Raw genomic sequence first — 19,592 nt, 5'->3', positions numbered from 1 at the left:
GGGGTGGAAAGGATGGTCACATGACTAGGATTAAGCACCTACCCGGTACTATAACCATTCATTCAATTCATTCTTGAAAACATGCTTAGCAAGTTGGGTTACATGCCTATTTATACCAAACTGAAATTAAAACTTCCTAATTAAAATCTAAACTAAAATCAAATAAAATCTCATATCTTCTAAACCCTAAAATATGATAGAAACTCAATAAAACTTAAATTGGAAACTACCTAATTAGCCTAAACTTAAATTGGAAACTACCTAATTAGCCTAATAACTATCAAAATAAAAGATCACATATTTTTTCCCAAATAAATAACTCAAATCTTTCTCTAATTAAATAAATCCTAAAAGATCTTGTTAAGCCCAAAAATCAGTTTAGACCTGGTTCGTCTCGAGATTGTGCGAAGGGTCAACATGGTTCAACCTTGATTCTGCCGCTGGGAGCAGCCCGAACTATTGAAAAATTCACTTATATCAAAATGGAGAACAAATGAAAAGAAGACCAACAACTAACTACCCAAACAACTCAGCTTCCCTAATCTATTTTTGATTGATCAGAGGACCTAGGAATAAAAAAACTGCATGAAGACCTGAGATATCTCTTTGAAAAAAAAAAAAGGATGAGCTGAAACAATTTCTTAAAACTGAAGTGTGTTTGATATGAGGCATCATGAGGTTTGAGTTTTAAGTCTTATGAACAAAGGGGTTTTTAGTTATTGAATTAAGGGGAGATATTTTTTGGTCGGTAAACCGCAACAAAAATCTATTGGTGGGCAAACATTTTTGTACCATGTGGAAGAGTGATTTTGTAATTTTGATCGTTGAATATCTAGACGATGGTCTAGGTTGATCATGTGGCAAATTTTCTGTCTCAAATTCTATCATTTACGCTCCATTTGATGTAATTGCTTGTGTGTGGCTGGACCAGCATGATCCGATCTGCAAACTCAGACCCAGATGAACCAAATCCAAACCAGGAGGATTCTGGTCTGATAGGGGTTGGTACGGATCTGTTATTTAGTTGGGGTCATTTTTGTACTTTGCACTTTAATTTATATTGGAATTTAGGTAGCATTGGTAGAGTAAAAGATTGAGTCCAATTTGCTTTCCCGTTTTGTTTTAGATATTTACATTACTGCACCGATTGATTATTTAGAGATTGATATTGAATTTTTGTTTGAGTTGTTGCCTGTGTGGCTTGTCTACCAGAGCCGATCGGGGCTCCTGGTTTACCTCTCCTCGTCAGTCCTCTTCCTACTTCAGGTCCAGTCCCTCCTTCCTCCCTTTATTTCTCCTATTTTCTTCTCTTCCTAGTCATATTCTGCTTTCATATTTCTTTCTCTGCTATGTGCGGTATTCTTGAGTTAAGAGAAAGTTGTTGGAACTCCTTTGATTCTAAACCTTTGGGCCTGAAATTCTGGGGAGTAGTGCCTTACCTCTTGGCGACTTGAACCATAGATCTTTTTGCCCCTGAGGTTCAACCCTGCTGGAAGATTTCAACCTGAAATCAAATCTGGCTCTGCTATTACCGCTAGGCTCAGTTTCAGTCCTTAAATCTCAATGAATCAGTTGCTGTGCTGAAGTATATGTTGCTTGGAAATGGTAGGCCTTCAAGTTTTATGGATCTACGTCCCAGGTTTCATCTTGGTTGGCCTACAATTTGATGAGATTTCTTGTTTGCAACCAGACTATACCACTGGGATACTGCTCTTGTCTCGAGGAAGATGATACCTCTTCTTCTTATTTTCTTAAATAAAAATCTTTTTGTTATTTCCGTAAAAGCCCGTCATATCTTTGGCGTCCTTATATTTTATCCCTCATTTAACTTTAATTGCCAGAAACGCTTTTTTTTATTCAGGATTCCTTTTAGAGTTTGGTACTGTTGATTACTTCACTTTCAAGGATCTGAACTGTTTTAATAATTGCAAAATCTCCAGTCGATTCTATTTTTGATAATTTCATCACTTTTGTGTGCCCATAGAGACCCGAAAGCAGGGTTTGTGACCTGAGATTGCATTAATGTATGTCCATGCACCCCATGGTAGTCCTATCCACCCTCTTGCTAGTCCCAGATTCTTCAATGCCTTGTTTTGTGGCTTCGCCAACTCCGATTCGGCTTAAACTTGACATGTGGGCAAGGAACCTTGGGATCTAGCTGTTCCATAAACTTTCAGCTCCATCCAAGCTGCAACGTTGCTGAACCAGGTGCCTGTCCACCAAATTTGCATGTGGGTTGCAAACAAAATACTGCCTCCATTAAATTAATACATAGAAGGTTGAGTTCTTTTATATGAGTAAATATGATTAATGAAAGGAAAATGTATAAAATATGTGAATATTTGTTTAAATAATTGTATTTGTCAAGAAAAGGAAAAATAGAGAGTTAATGCATGATTGAAGCCCAAAACCACCTTTGGCATGGAATATATCATATAAGCATTAGGATTTTCCTTAGCACTTACTTTAAGCTGTGCCTCGAAGGGTAAGTCACAGGAGTCCTTTCTTACACTGAGCTGAAAGTGAGAGCTATATTGGGCTGTTATTTAGAGAGGCTTCATGATTTAAATCTGCTACACTAGGAGGAGGTCTCAAAGTTTTTCTGTTTGCTTCACAAATTTTTTATTCACCAATTACAAGAAGTCAAGAAATACAATCATTCAGTATCATGGGTGTACACAGTTTTCTTAATTCAGGGTCTACTTAGATGAGCATGGGCTTTGGGTTTTAAACTCTCCACCCCACCCATTGTAGAAGTTTTGAAAATGCTTGCCTAACGGATTTATTATGTGAGTCTCGTGAAAGTTACAGCCCAGCCAGCTATTGGAAACTTAAATTTTTATTTTCCAGTGCCCTTATTTATGGGGGTCCTGATTCCAAATGATTCCATCTGATGGTGTTCGAGTTTTGAGTGATCTGCCTCACATATTCTGTGAGGTTAGCAATGCCCTAGAAGTATCACATGCATTTTCTCTAATTTGTTTTATAGTCTCCATTGAGGTATTTGTGGGATTGTATTTCTAGATATTGTACTCTGATTTGCATATTCTTTGTTGCAATTATTTTTGTCTTCCCTATGTTGGCTGATGCAACTTTTTTGCTGAATTCAGGATGAGAGAGAACTGAAAAGGCAGAGAAGAAAGCAGTCAAACAGGGAATCCGCCCGGCGATCCAGGTTGCGCAAGCAGGTGCATTGTCCCATACAATGTGCAGTTCTTATTATAAGCTGCTGGGTGTGTGTACGTGTTTTGATTATTCATTGTTCCTATTTGAGTTTTAGGCTGAATGTGAGGAGCTGGCCCAACGCGTTGAAATTTTGAAAGAAGAGAACACCACTCTTAGATCTGAAGTAAGTTGTATCCGCGGCGAGTATGAGCAGCTTCTTTCACAGAATGCTTCACTGAAGGTGATAATTGCAAACCAAATAGATTAGCTTCTGCTTCTTCTCTTCGTCCTCCCCTTTTGCTGGAAGGTCAAATCTATAGTGAGACTTTTCAATCTCTTAACTGAATCTCGGAACATGTGGTACACACACGGGACCTGGCTTCTGTAGGACCCACTTTGTTTGATCTTTGATTGGTCCCCCGTAGGAGATCACACAAACCTGATTCGGTGATTATATTCTAGTCTGTAATATATCAGTGTAATATATCAGTCAACTGAGTGGGTAAACACCAATACGAAAAGTCTATTGGCATCTATTAGGGATCACTTGATGAGGTTTGATTTTGCTTACAGGATTCTACTTCTAGGTGGCTGCATTTATTCTAACACGTTTTCTAAACACAAACATCACTCATGTGGGATCCCTTATACTGGTGCATTGAGGCCCTGCCAGTGAACTCTGGAGTTTACTTGCAAATAATTGAATACATAATAATAAAAAATTCATATGCCCAATTAAGCATTCAATCTGATGTTATATTAATTCAAGTAATGAGTCAAACCCCAGTTATCCAAAGTTGGGGTGCACTGGAGCTTCGACTGTTCATGAGCTGAGAGTCTAATCTCCAAGTTCACTTAACTGTTTCTGAAGCAGTTGTGGTTCCAGCTTCCTGCGTGTCTACCGCATGATGTAGCTTTACCCTCTAACACTCAGGACTGCATGTATTCTTTTTCTGATGAAATATGTTGTTTGATACCTTCACAAACTGGGGTTGTGCAGGAGAGACTCGGGGAAATCCCTGGAGATCAAGAAGATCCAAGAACTGGCAGGAATGACCAACAATCTGGCAATGATGATCAACAAGCTGAGCAAACAGAACTTGTGCAGAGTGGTCAATAAGACCAGCAGCACTGCTTCCAATATATTTTCCTGGAGCATTACCTAACCCATTAGCAGAAACCAGTTATTTAAGTTTTTTTTTGTTTTCAAAAGATTCGACATAGCTGACCTTTTGAATCTTGGGTATCTGTTTATACCAGAACTGTATACTCCCTCACTGTCGTTTGAAAGTATCTTTAATAGTTGAAGCCCTAGTAGGAAATGTAGATGGTGGAACCGGGAACCTTGTATTACATTTCTGTGTGAGAGGAAGGGTAGCAGCTAGATCATCTTACCCACCTGTATTATTATAGTTAAAGCAATGTGTAACCAAGGAGACTGATTTAATAAACAACAAATATTATGTACTCTTTGTGAATTATTATATATATATAGTATATGTGACAAGGGCGTGGAACATTGAATTACCCTTTGTGTGTTAAAGGAAGAGTAGCAGCTAGATCATCTTAACTACCTTTGTGTAACAAAGGAGACTGGTTTAATACAACAAATTTGTACTCTTTGTGGAGCATCATATACTATATGTGCAAAGGAATTTTATCTGGTTTATCAATATATTTGACAAATGAGAGAATCTAAGGAATTTGAGAACGAGCCCTGTACAGCTGTCAGTGGATGTTTATTTTGTAGATCTTATGAATTTGCATTGGTATCGTATACTTAAAATATACATCTGTTGTATTGCTTGAGCATAAAAAGATAAAATGCTTCAAATTGAAAAGAACTGTTTGGGTGTTTAGAATTCCTGCCATATATTCCTTTTACCAAAATGGAAGTGATACCAGGAAATATCTCTATATTTTACTGTTTGCCTAATGCATATTTCTCCTGGTCTAAATCTTGGTTTCTACAAGCAGAAAGCTGCACAATAAATTCAAATAGACAAACTGGTTTATGTTGGCTGGTGAGTTTGACTTAGTTTGGTGGTTAGGTACATTGTCTGATCATCTGCCGCATGAGGGATTCCCATCACTTTCATATGGTTACAAGTAAAAAAATTTCCTATCTACTGAACACTATATTTGAAAATCCACCAGCCATCAACAATGGTATCATGCAGGTTGTTATCAAGGGGAGGAATGCTGCAGAAGGCAAGGCACAACAAGAGCCTGATTTCTGTGCACCATCGCCCAAACTAGTGGGTGATGTGGCGGCCACTATTGGAGTCATGGGATCTCCCGGAGCTGGAGACTGCGATGCCCTTGAGGGAGTTGCAGAAGAGCAGGTCGGTGGAGGCGGCGTGGAGTTGTGCTGCGATTCAGTTACAGAAAATACCCCATTAATGCCATGGCATCTGATTGAAGACCCAGTCGTGCAGATATTTGGGCTAATGATCTGTACATTGTTGAGGTAAAAGCTCCTTCTTCCATTGTTAGAGACGTTGAGCATGAAGTCTGAATTGCAGGTTGGAATCGTGGACCCACTTGGGAAATGTTTCATGTCATCAAAGAGCAGGGGAGAAGGGATGGAATGCCTCAACAGGAATTCGGTAACCGCATGCTCTGGCAGCATAATCTTTGATAGCACCCGGTCATTGGGCATCAGGAAGGTGATGTTCCCTGGTATTTTATCTGGTGGGGACATGTTAATGAGCATGACAAAAGTGAAGTAGTTGGCCTTCTGCATCTCTTGAATTGCAACAAGAAGGTTCTCATTTGTGGGAATTCCATCTGCAGCACCAGGAGATAAAATCAGATCAATTAGCAGGATCAACAAGGCCAGGTAAGTTGCCATGAGTGGGTGCTAATGCTATTGTACTGTCTCTGGCTTATTATTCTCATCAATTGTAGGGTTGGTGCTTTGTAGGGAAGCTTCAGCTTGAGCATGCTTCTCTTCTGCTTCAACCACTGGGATTCATGCCTTCTGCATGTTGGAGATTTCTACGGTTAGTATATAAATGCAAGTACACTGATTTCTATACTTTGTCACAATATGATTTCTTTCTTTCAATAATTAACAAATTATAGAGTAAGCTCATATCAACCCACCTGACTTATAAATTATTGTTTTCTTCTTACCGTTCCCTTTTTAATGGTTTTCTTGGTTTTCTTTTATTCTTTCAACTGAAGTGGTAAAATGGTTTGGTTCTAGGGTTGAAGAAAGAAAGAGAGAGAGAGAGAGAGAGAGAGGGGGGGGTGGATGGAAAGAGAAGAAAATTCTGATTTTTTTTCTGGCAGGGTCATTGCAGAACAGCAATGGTATTAGACTTATTTTAGATCCTAGCTCCACCTCTTTCACTACCAGAGGAAATTGGGAAAAAATGAGATATTTTTTGTTTGGGTGTGGGTGTTGGTAGCACACCATGCCCAACTAATAGCTGTGATTCTGAAAGAGGATTTTTTGGATTTCAATAGTCATCTCAGATGTGTGACAGATTGTTTCAGTTTGATTGCTTATGCAATTATTGGCATATTTTGTAGGAGGTTAAAGAACTAATGGTTACAACTGCAGTGTTTTTGGGTCTAAGATATGGAGTGCAATCTGACAAAATTATCCCATATTTTTCATTTAGCTGTGAAATGAAAGAGAGAAAAGCCTCGCAGTATACCAATCTGCAGCACAAAGTCTACAGTGATCTTGGAGCGCTGACGTCAGTAGTGCGATCTGCAGATTAAGCAACTGACCAGAATCTTGGCAAACCGATCACTGTGGCTTTATCTGGGTATGGGTGCTAAATAAATTCTTGTTTGACGTTTGCATCACTTTGTATGCTGAGATTTGAGTAGAGATTTTGGGATGGATGATTAAATGGTTTAGATTTGAATGGTCAGGTGACATGTTTGGATTTCAATCACAATAGGCAATCTTATGTCTAATGGAGGTTTCCAATTCTTACGGTTGTGGGTGTTTGAGATGAAATTAATTTTAAAATTCCCATCATGGTTCAATATAGAACTGATTAGGATGCATCAGGGTATGATTATTTGCTGGTCGTTTCCGAAGGATATATACTAGAAATCCATTGGACCCATCACCTATTGAATGTCTTTTTTGATCCTTTCATATGGCTGAGGATTATAGGATGTTAACTGCTAATTCCAACAGAAGAAGTGATTGGTGATGCAGTCCAATTAGTGCCTATAAGTCACCCGCGCAGGATAGTTTCTATAAGTTTTCCAGCTCCATTTGTTTCGGCGTAAAAGAGTTGGGAAAATAAAATTTACCGTAAAATGAGATTTTCTATCGTTTGTTTTGTAATTTGAAAATTTTTCATCAGGAAATTTTTTACCAAAACCTTGACATTTACCAAAAAATACCTTGATAAATTTTATTGCCCGTAGAACAATACCGGGAAAATTGAAAGGAACAGTACGAGTAGGTTATTCTCTCTCCTTTCGTCTTCCCTAGGGCCCATCTCCCAGTATCATCTTCATGATAGTGTGTCGCCTCTCTGTTGTGAAGAACTCATCCTTCGGTTCACCCTTCTCTGCCCTATTCTATATCAAAAGCCATAGATCCATTTTTTTTAATTGGCTTTCACACAATGGCTCTGCTCGTCACAGGGAAAGACCTCTTCAGTTCGGATTACTAAGTTAAAGATACATCTTAGGCCGATTTTGGTCACCTCGAGATCGAGCTTAGCTGAGGTCAAGATGCTTGGTTTGATGTCTTGCAGATATGAGTTCAGCTTTATGCAATCCTTTGAAGAGATCGAATCACTGCCTTTCTTCACGTGCAATTCAAACTGTCGTTCTCATCGAAGTCCTAATTGCTCTGGATGTCGAGGTTCGCTGGTACTCCTGCAATATCTTTGGGTGAAGCATGACCCTGGTTCCCAGTTTGGCTTCTTTTAATTTTCTCTTGACCAACAAGCCCCTAATATGTTTCCCTGTCATCTTCAACCTTTTTCAGTTGGCTTGGGGAGTCGTTTTCAAGGTGGAAAAAGATACAGTGATTACATTGTGGATTCCATTGTATCGTTAACTCGTCTTCCATTGAGAAATGCCGCAAAGCTTCCTCACTCCCTGTTCTTCTTCTCACGGTGTTACAGTTGACACCACCTTTTACAACAACAAGAAGCATTATCTTATCCCAACTAGCATAATCTTATCCCAACTAAATGAGGTCGGCTACATGGATTCAGTATGAAAATAATAAAAATAAAAATACACAAAAGAGAGGTTAAAAAAAAAAAAAAAAAAAAATGGAGGTAAGAGAAGAAGGTAAAGTAGTAGTCAAAGACGCATCATGGGAACATCTTGTATAAAGGGTTGGCAAAACGGGTCCTTGTCCTCCTGAAAAATTTATTCAAAGTCATACTAGAATCGAGCCCTACCATATGCATAATTTTTTGTACCACTTCATCAATAGTCATCTTAGTCCTATTCCTACTTCTTCTGGTTTTCTCAAATTGAATCTAGTCACTCTTCCTTATTGAGGCATCCATGTGTTTCATTGAACATGGCCATACGCCTCAATCGGCTTCACGAAGCCTGTACTGGATTGGTGCAACCCCCAAATTGTTTAAAATACAATCATTTTTTACTCCATCTCTCCTGGTCTTGCCGCATAACCCTCTCAACATTTTCATCTTTACTACACTCAATATATTCAAAGTACTCTTCTTGACTGCCCAACACTCCGGCTCATATGTTATAGCTGGTCTTATAACTATTCTGTAGAATTTTTCCTTAAGTTTAATAGGCATTTTTTTTTTTTTTTTTTTTTTGTCATATAACACTCCCAACGATCTCACCATTTCATCCACCCAATTTAATCCCGTGGGCAACACCATCCTCTTCGTCTCTCTTTTGTTAATGATGAACCACAGTATTTAAAACAATCATCTGGGGTAGCTCACTTCCCCAAGTTTCACCATCCTCCCCTCTCTAGATTGGTGAAGGGGCCATCACATATTCTGTCTTCGTTATGCTTTCAGAAGACCTCTTGATTCCAAGCTTGATCTCCATAACTCCAGTTTAGTATTGATCTTTTCCACTATTTCATCTATCAGAACAATATCATCAGAAAATAGTATACACCACGAAATTGAATCTTGGATGTGCCCGTTAAATCTCATTATAGTACAAAAAATAAGGACTTAAGCTGATCCTTGTTGTAATCAATTGTGATTGAGAATTCGTCACATTGACTCTCTGTTGTTTTGACACTCGTCACCACTCCCTCATTCATGTTCTTAATTATATTTACATAGTAATTCATGCCTCTTCTTTTCTCTAGGACATGCCAAATGAACTCTCTCTACGTCGTTGACACCACCTTTTCTATTTGTATAAATGTCGTAGAAAGATAAGAGTGAATTTAATAAAGATGATGCAAATGCCAGCTGATGACACATTGCTTTCCCGGCCATCAATGTTAACTAATCTGTTACCAAGAGGATAGGGCCATAATGTTATAATTTCCGGCAAGGTTACTGTCGGCTGTGGTTATGGAGATGTTGGCAGGGCTGTGCTAGTGCCTGTTTCATTATGATTGAGAGGGAAAGGCAAGGGCTGTGCTGTATTGATTATCTTTGGGTTTGAATCAATTTCATTTAAAAAAAAAAAAAAAGTGCTAAGCATGTGGATGACTTTAGATAATCAGACAATGTGTGTGTAGTCTTTTGTAAAATTGTAGTTAAAATCTTAGCTAATAATATTTTTATATAAAAAAATCTGAGCTAATAGACTTGGGAATTTTTTGAATCATTTTATTTTCCCATTTCAAGTAGCTTTGATTAAAAATAGATTGATATTAGATAATATAATGGTGGCACGTGAGATTTTTCATTTTTCAAAGCACAATAAAATAATGATGGGAATGTTCCAAGTTTATGATAGAGGAGAATGTAGATATTTTATGCCCATTTAGAATTTCTAGGCTTTAATCATACTTAGTGTGATATGAGAAGTTATATTCCTTAAAGGATAAAAATCATCCGCAATACCTAAATTGTGCAATACCTTGCAATAACTCCTGTAGAGGTCGATACGTGGACAGAAAGGAATAGACGGTTTAGATTAGTTCCTCATTGAAACAATCCCAAACCAGTGATTGTCACTTTTATCGAATTGTATCAAGTATTCAAACCGAACCGATTCAGGTTAAAATTAAATCCCTCTCTGCCCTAACTCTCTCTTCCCTCTCCACAAACTTGTTACTCATGAAGAGAAGAACATCATGTATCTGCGGAGAATGTTTGATGATAATATTAACAAATGGGTTAAGGTTCCACTTCTTCCATTACCTCTCATTATTCTCAGATTTTCTGGGAATACCTCTTTGATCATCCGAAATATCTCAAATCGATTAATCTCTCTCTCTCTCTCTCTCTCTGCATGTATATGTATGCATTAGAGTGACATGCATCATTTATTATCTCCAAATATCTTTTTGTAAGTTTAAGTATCACATTTTTTATAAAAAACTGAGGGGAAGTGAAGTTTTCTTGGAAACCCTTTCTACTATTGCTGTTGTCTCTAGCTCTGCACGAATAGAAATGAACTCCTAACCATTTCATTTTTTTTTTTTTAAACTTTAAATTTAATTTAAATTTCTGTATCTGATGATATTATTCTTTCTATTTAAAAACCCTACTGATTAATCAGTAGGAAGATGTTGATTCAGTTGCTAGATAAGCATGGTGAGGAACAGAACAAGATGATATTGGAATTAAAGGTTAATCCTCCAACTCCTCTCTCTGAATTCGATTTTGTGCATCTTTCCTTAGGGCAGAGAGGGAGAGAGACGTAACAGAGAGAGAGAATTTTGTGTACTTTCCTTAGGGCAGGGGGAAGAGAGAGTTCGGGCAGAGAGAGAGAGAGAGAGAGGGTTTAATTTCTCTGGTTTTAATTCAAAAACTGAACCGGTTCACTTTGAATACCTAGTACGATTCGGTTTAAGTAACAACCACTGGTTTTTGTTTCAATGAGGAACTAATCTAAACCATCCATTTCTCTTTGTCCACGTGTCGACCTCTGCAGGGGGTATTGTAAGGTATTAATTGCACGATCTAGGTATTGCAGAGGATTTTTATCCTATATTTAATCTTCTATTTTTTAGTCTATCAAGCTAGAGGGATCAAATTTTTGGGGTTTTTGAATCATTTAATTTCGTAGCATTTGTCAAGGTTGTCCATTGAGTCAGTATTTGTTCTCCATTGCCATAGAAGGGCTCTCATAAATTCTGCAAACTTATGGGGAGTTGAACATGTTTAAAGGTGTTAAGATTGGCAGGAAAGATCTTGAAATAACTCACTAGCTTTTCGTTGATGAAACTTTCATTTTCTATATGGCAAATTAAAATGATATTCTCACTTCATAAGCATTATTAAATTTAGGAAAATTTACATCCACTACCCCTCACCTTTGCCCCAATTACATCACCCCCTGTAGTTTCGTTGTTTACATTTAAATCCCAAAAAACTAACACTGATTCACTGGTGTTAGTTTTGAAATTAAAAATATCTAACTACCCTTTCTACACATTTGAACCTAAACAAAATCCCCAAATCTCACTCCAACTGAACCGTTACCTTTTCCATCGAATGGGAGGAGCTCTTGTTTTTGGCCAAATGAAGAATATCCTCCAGCAAAACGAAGGTAATAGCACTTTCCAGAATCAGCTACCTGGATATTTTCAAAGTTGTGGAGCTAAACTGCAATAAACACCAGACGGAGTTAGTGACGAACCCATCTTAGGAGGAGATCATAGATTATGATCTGTGGGCCCGGAACTTTGCTGCAAGTTTAGAACCATCATCTAGCTTAAGCCCAGTCCCTTCATGATTTACACTGAACTCTACAGATAATGAAGAAGAGGGCCTGTAAATGTATGATTTCATGCATATGGTTTCCTGTTGGCAAACAGAAAATCCATTTGATGCAAATAGAAAAGGGAAATTGGAAGAGGGAAAAGACATGGTGCATTTAATTTTCAGGAAGCATATCTTTTTCCTCTTCATTTCAGTTCTTGACTTCTTATTGGCTTCTCCTTTATGTTGGCTAAGTGCATGGATACAAATGTTACATTGTCACCAAAACTAAAACGTGTCCAAGGTATTACGATTCTGATATGATTGGTATTGGTCCAGGATCGGACGGAATCTATTGAAACCCTAGAAATTGAAATTGGGCAGAAGTGAAGAGTTTTTAAATCTGTGATATTGTGGAGTTTTTTATTCAACAAATTTTGAGATCTTACTACAATTTTGAGATTGAATGAAGAATCGCAGACCTTCTCTCGCTGGAGAACAAACATGTCAGAAGAGGGCTCCTTCATCGCTGGAGATTGAGACCTCTTTTCTCTTCACAGATGACCAGTTTATGTCCAATACCCTTTCCTTGCAGGAACAACCTTTGACCTAAAGTAGGTCTTCCTCGCCGAAATAACTTTTTCTCTCCGGAACAAGTGTATTGTGGGTAGTTAGGTTGAAGAATTTGTTTGTTGGTAGGTTGAAGAAAGAAAGAAAGAAAGAAGGGTATTGTGGGGATTAAGAAAATTTTGGCACAATTTAATGGATAATACCTCAAACCAGTGAAACGGTGTTAGTTTTTTGTGTTCAAATGTAAAAAACGAAACTACTGAAGGAGTGATGTAATTAGGAAAAAAAGGAAGAGGTGGTGGATGTAAATTTCCCTTAAATTTATTTCAAGACATTTGAGAATATAGTATCATGCAGTCTTGGGATTAGTTTTGTCCTATAAAAATAATCTTACCTTGGTAGTCATATGTTCTTTTCTAGGAATATAAATGCAAGACTAGCAACAGAGTTGAAAAGAAACTTGGTATTTTAAAAATACCCCTTCTTTCTTTAGCCAGGAAATCTCTCCTTGATAAATTGGTACTAAGTTCAATTCCCACCTATTAGATGTCCTAGTTTTTGCTACCTGCTAAAACAATGTTCAAAACTGGACTCGTTGAATGCTAAGTTTTGGAGAGGTGAAGGAAGTGAGAAAAGGAAGAAGTGTGGTATTGGTTGACAAGTTGGGATCTTCTGTAATGAGCGGTGATTAGCAGTGAGCATTCAACGGCTGGGAGGCCCCGACATGCACCCTCAGCCATTGAATGTTCACTGCCACTCACTGGCTCACTGTAGGAGATCTAGGCATCGCCCTCGATGATTACCAAAAACTATTGCGAGGAATTGGTTGTGTTTTTATTTGTGATGGAAATCTTGACCCTACTCTCTGGCATTGCTGGATTGACTTCTATACTTTTATTTGATGGGTATAAAACATAGTCCCTTACTTTCATTGATTTTGAATAATAGTATTTATATAAGATAGGATAAACCTTGACCGACATGATTGAATAAAGGAACTTGGATTGCAATAGAACATTTCCAAAAATAACCGTATGCAATCTTAATTCTTCCAACAATAGAGGATATGGAAATTTAGAGTCCAAGATATTGGGGAGATCAATATTGCATGTGGGATCTTAGAGAACCTGTCGGCCAAGGTAGTGTGTGAGCTGGAGGAGAACATATCGGTCTATACACCCCCTCAATTTGGAGGTTGAGGTGACAACTTTCAACTTGTCACGTGAGAACTGGAACTATGCTATGGAAAGAGGCTTAGTAAAAGCATCCGCAGTAGTAGAAATAAACGGCACTGTCAACTAGCGATTAATGACGTGCTCATAAACAAAATGGAAATCAATTTCTATATGCTTAGTCCTATCATGAAACACTGGATTGGCAGAGAGCCCTGATATTATCACATCATAAGAAGAGAGGTCCCTCAAGGGAAAATCCTAACCTGAAACAAAGATTCCAACTAAATGAGCTCTGTGGAGGCATTGGCCAATGCTTCGTATTCAGCCTCAATAGAAAAGCAGGCTACCATTTTCCTTTTACGAGAAGACTAAGAGATGAGATTCAGATCGAGATAACTAGCATAGGCACCTGTGGGTTGACGATCAGAAATGTTGCTTGCCCAATCAGCATCAGAGAGTTCCTGGAGAGATGCATTGGGGGGAGCGATCAACCAAAAGTCCATGGGTGCAACTATGTTTGAGATACCGAAGAATCCACTTAACAAGACTCCAATAATCCTTAGTCGGGGCATGCATATGCTACACGCCTAATGATAGAGAATGCCACATCAAGTCGTGTAAGGGTAACATATTGCAGAGCACAAACTATGGATCGATAACGAGTGGGATCAGCAAAGAGCGTACCCCTGAAGGAGATGCCTTAACAACCGTAGCCATTGGAGTTTGAATTGGCTTGCAGTCAGGCATGCCAGAGTGAGTTAATAGGTCATGGATATAATGTGACTGACAGAGAAGAACACCATTGGGTGGTGGTACCGCCTCTATGCCAGAAAAGAAGCTTAACGGGCCAATATCCTTGACTGAAAATTCAGCAGCAAGGTTGGAAAGAAGACCAGTGACCTATGCAGGAGAGTTACCAATGACAAGGATGTCGTCGACATAAACCAGGAGGTAAATGATATGGGCACCTTACTTATCAATAAATAATGACGGATCATTTTTGGATGCAACAAAACCCAAATAAAGTAAGAAAGTGTTAACCTTTGAAACCCTATTTGTGGTCATAGAGAGACCGATGCAGGAGACGAACATGGTGAGGCCGAGTTGGATCCTTAAAACCATGTGGCTGGGTCATAAAAACCTCCTCAGTGAGGTGACCATGTAAGATGGCATTACGCACACCAAGTTGACGATCAAACTAGTCCTGAGAGACAAAAATAACAAGGATGGATCGAATTGCCGCAGGCTTAACCACTGAGCAAAAATTATCTGTGTAGTCAACCCCCTGTTGCTGATGGAACCCCTTAGCAACTAACTGAGCCTTGTACCATTCTAGCAATCCATCAACCTTCCGTTTAATACGATAGACCCATTTGCCCCCCACGAGATTCATATGTGGCAAGTGTGGAACTAGTGACCAGGTACCGTTTTTTATCAATATGGTAAATTCTCCATTCATTGTAGTGCCCCCATTCGTGGTGCTTATTTTCTTGGGAATAGCAGGTAGGATCAGTGGAGGGAGGGGTGGCGATGGTAAGAAATGAGGCCTGAAAGATCAACAATGCGGGTATGAGATCGCAGTTGCATCTGATGGCGCACCAGGGGAGCAGGTGGGCTTAGATTGGCAGAGGAGGACACAAATGATGAGGTATACGGCAGGGATGAGAGGGGATGGAGAATGCAGTGCAGGTAAGGGAGGACCACAGGAAGAAGATGGTACCCTAGTAGGGCAGAGGTCCATGGAGAAGGGAGTGTGACTAAGGGAGAGGGGACAGTAGGAGAGTGAGACTCAAAAGGAAAAATAGACTCGTTAAATCCAACATGACGAGTGATGTAGATCCTACTGGTGGAAAGATTGGTACATTAATAGCCTGTATGAGAGGGTGAGTACCCTAGAAATACACAAAGAATAGAGAGAAAATCCATTTTACATTGATTATAAGGGCGGATGTAGGAAGCACAAATAACTGAATACCTTGAGGAAGGAGTAATCCGGAGGCTTGTGATGGACGAGTTGGAACGTGGTGATACGATGCGAGATCTTAGCTGGCATGAGACTAACAAGGTACATGGTAGATTCAAAAGCAAAGCTCCAAAAATATATTGCGGAACAAACGCATGAGCAAGCATAGTGCCGCCAATGTCAACGGTATGCCGATGCCGGTGTTCAACAAAGCCTTGCTGCTCATGTGTGAAATGTCGAGTTTGTAAAAAAACTGTGGAAGAGAACGGTACTCCCCACCCCAATCGGTTTGAATTGCTTTGATTTTATGTGAAAAATATCTTTCAACCAATTCTTTAAACTGTTGGAAAACTGATAAAACATCTGATTTGAACTTGAGAGGGTAAAACCAAATGTACTTACTATTATGATCAACAAAAATTACAAAGTAGTAGTGGCCATCAACAGACAAAGTAGAAGATGAACCCAATACATCACTATGAAGCAGATCTAAAGGAAATATACTTCTAGAAAAAGTTTCACCTAATGAAAATCTACCAGCTTTGCCCAATTTACAGGTGGGACACACATACTGGAGCTTGGTCGAGAGAAACGGTAAGTCAATAATGCCTATCATAAACTTAAGGAGACTGGCATGAGGGTGACCGAGCTGTTAATGCCAACCATTGAGAGAATTGGGTTCAACGACATGGATAGCAGGAGAAGAAGGTGGAGATTATAAGGTATATATGCCTCCATTACTCGGCCAAGATAGAAGAATCCTTTTGGTTACCTAATCCTTTACAAAAAAATGAGAAGGGTGAAACTCAAAATAAACATTATTATCACAAGAAAAACATTGGACAAAAAGGAGGGGTTTAGTAATTGAGGGAACATTGAAGAATGTTACACAAATTAAAAGAACGAGAGGAAGAGAGAGAAGGCAGAGTGAGGAACCAATTCGAGAGATGGTGTGACCCTTACCATTACCAATGTGGAGTTGATCTTTGCCACTGTAGCCATCATAGGAGGGGAGAGAGTGAATATTTAGGGTAACATGATGGATAGCATCCACATCTAGTTACCAAGTGAGAACGGTTGATGGGTTGTAATAGAGTGGGTAAGAGGGTGTGGGGAGGAGAGGAGGGTTGACAGTGAAGTGAGCCGCCGGCCTAGGGTGGGGTTAAAGGTGTGGTATGGTAGAAGTTACGGGTAGTCGGGGTAATAGTAGCAGGTATTGGCGTTATGCTTCATACGGTTGCAAATAGAGCACCACATACTCATACCTTTATGCTAAGAACTGTTAGAACTCCCTATGGGTTTGAGTTTGAAACCCTATTGAGGAAACCACATAGGAAAAACAAGAACACGAATCTAATAAAATTATGGAGGATCGATTTGTACCTTTCACCTAGTATGCTGAAGATGATTGATATTGGTCACTCCCACTTTCGCTCTCTTGGCTTGGCTATGGATCTTCTACAGCCCCTTAAACCTCCTTGGTTCTCTCACTTTAGTGGTAAAGTGGGGAAGAGTGAATAATGGCTGTAGAGACCCAAAACCTAGTATTTATAATACTGTCCTGCACTCAAAACCCTAAACCACAATGGGTTGAGCCAGCATATCCCTAAGCTTGAGAGTGGACCGAACCGGTTCATGCAATTTGACTCTCACCCATTTAATCAACCCAAATAATTAATTTAGCCCATGAATCCAACAATCTCCCACTTGGGCTACATTAATTATAAGGATGTCTTTTAAATTGGTGTGGCCATAGAATCTTATTACATTAACCACTGTTACTGTGATTCAGTTGAAAAACCACTCACATCGAATAACAGCAGAAGATACACCTCAATATACGGCATACAACTTTCTGTTATTACAAACATAAGTAAGTTTTTTAACACGAATCTATGTGGGATACCATCATAGAAATATTGACATATCCTCAAATTACACTGTTGTCATTCTATGTAGGTCCTTAACTGAGATATTAACCTTCACTGTGGCAAATCGCCTTTGATCTGTGGTTAATACCTAACTGTGGCCTTCCGCCTATAAACTGTGGCAAGTATTGCCTATGAACTGTGACAAATACTGTCTTAAAATGTGGCAAACATTATCTTTTGAACTATGACAAAATATTGCCTATAACTAAGACAATTACTGCTTATAAAAACATTTTCAAATGAAATCATAAACTAAATATTTCAAGAAATAACTGTGCATAATGTAAATGCTAAAACTTAGCCATAATTCATCAAACTGTGCCCCAAAACATACGGGCTAAGGTTCAAAACATAAACAAATACTAAACAAAACCAGAGCTCCCACTAATCAAGCATTTCAAATAAATGTATGTAAAGAAATCCTAACTGCTTGATGGGACCAAATTTTACTTGCTCTCAATTGCTGATGATCAGTCTACCTCACCCTTTCTTAGTATCATCCTGCTTATCAACCCCAGAATTCTTCCTCTTCTCTAACCATTTCTTGAAAATAAAACAGTCCTTCTTCACATGTCCTTTCTTATGGCACCAGAAACACTCTACGTTGTTGGTATTCTCTTCATCCTGAGCCTTTTGAGATGTGTCAAGTTCTTGAGAGCTATTAGTCCTGTCATATGGCTTGACGCTTCCTCTGTTGGAAAAATTTTTGTTCCTTCTGCTTGGTCCACCAGAAGATCCCTTGTGAAAAGTTGCATGTGCACTCTCAAACCTAGTTTGTTTCAATTTTTCTTCCTCTTGAGTGCAAATGAAAATGAGCTCATTTAGACTCCAATCGTCCTTCAGTGCAATGTAGGTAGATTGGATAACCTTATACTGACTAGGGAGGGTATTCAGTGCAATGTGTACAATATATTCTTCATCGATCTGTATTCCAAGATCCTTAAGTTTACCAGCATCAGTAGCTACACCCAAAATGTATTCTCTAACACTCCCACATCCATCATACCTTGTATTCATTAGCCTGGTCATCAATGTGGTTTTCTCAGCTTTCTTGTTGTGTTGAAATCTAGCTTAATAGCATTCAGGAATTCTTTTGCAGTGTCTTTGATCTCTATGTTCCCACGTATAATTTCAGGAACTACCTTTTTTAAAACCAGTATGCACTTTCTGTTTGCTTTAGTCTATTTCTTAAACTTGGTCCTTTCAGCACTTCTGCTCGAGTCTGTGAGAGGCTCAGGTTTAGGCTCCCTAAGTGCCAAGTCTAAGTCAAGAAGACCTAAATGCAATTCTAATTCCTCCACCCACTTTTGATAGTTGTTACCAGTGAGTATTGGGATGGAAGATACATAACTTGAGGGAATGACCATCTTACTACAGCAGTAACAAGAACACAATACATGCCAAATATCAAAATATAAATCATAATATAAAAGCATGTAATACTATCAATATATTTTAAATAAGAGTTACAACTAAAAATGTATCCCTATCCTTTGGGACAGGAATTAGCTGATGCTCTTATATTCTTCTTTTAACTGTGAAAACAGCACTAACTTTGGAATTCAATCACATTTGGGAAAAAGAACTCCAAAATTCAATGTCCCTTTCTGAAATGTGGATGATTATCCTCAAACCTTGATGACATAACCTTTGGGAAAGTATCACCTTTACTGTTGGGGAAGATACAATCGAACTGAATGTACCACTTTGGTGGGTTTCACTCAGTTCTATCATATCTTTTCCATTGGAGATGTATATCTTTATGTTCAAAACATACATATAAATATATCACTAGGACAACAATAACCATACAAGAGTCACAACCGCAACTACATTCCTATCCTTTGGGCTAAGAATGCACTGGTCCTCTTGTAAATTCATATTTACTGTGAAAAGAACAATAACTTTTGAAATCCCCTCACCTTTGGGCTTAGGAACCTCTAGGTTACTGCCATTTTCTTAACTTTGGTGA

At 38.7% G+C, this 19,592-nt stretch overlaps 2 protein-coding genes across 2 annotated transcripts; one reads left to right on the top strand and one right to left on the bottom strand.

The window, feature by feature from the left end:
* Window positions 1-3,110: 3,110 nt before the first annotated feature.
* LOC122063704 (bZIP transcription factor 16-like) lies at window positions 3,111-4,632 on the top strand (the record flags this gene model as incomplete). The annotated part of the gene is given in 3 exon segments (XM_042627400.1): window positions 3,111-3,188; window positions 3,281-3,406; window positions 4,166-4,632. Coding segments are annotated over 3 exon segments (324 nt in total), but the record flags the coding sequence as incomplete, so codon positions are not given.
* A 655-nt stretch (window positions 4,633-5,287) lies between these two features.
* Window positions 5,288-6,119, bottom strand: LOC122063703 (FAS1 domain-containing protein SELMODRAFT_448915). Its single transcript, XM_042627399.1, has one exon. It carries the CDS (start codon window positions 6,017-6,019, stop codon window positions 5,288-5,290), a length of 732 nt encoding a protein of 243 aa, XP_042483333.1. The 5' UTR covers window positions 6,020-6,119.
* Between the last annotated feature and the right edge of the window lie 13,473 nt (window positions 6,120-19,592).

The sequence above is a fragment of the Macadamia integrifolia genome, unplaced genomic scaffold (assembly GCF_013358625.1).
Source record: "Macadamia integrifolia cultivar HAES 741 unplaced genomic scaffold, SCU_Mint_v3 scaffold1430, whole genome shotgun sequence".
Classification (NCBI taxonomy): Eukaryota; Viridiplantae; Streptophyta; class Magnoliopsida; order Proteales; family Proteaceae; genus Macadamia; species Macadamia integrifolia.
Note: the sequence above shows the minus strand (reverse complement) of the source record. Positions and strands in the feature narration are given on the sequence as shown.

What these genes read in the sequence shown, in the direction of transcription:
- LOC122063703 (XM_042627399.1), bottom strand. Translation starts at nt 6,019, where the DNA reads ATGGCAACTTACCTGGCCTTGTTGATCCTGCTAATTGATCTGATTTTA.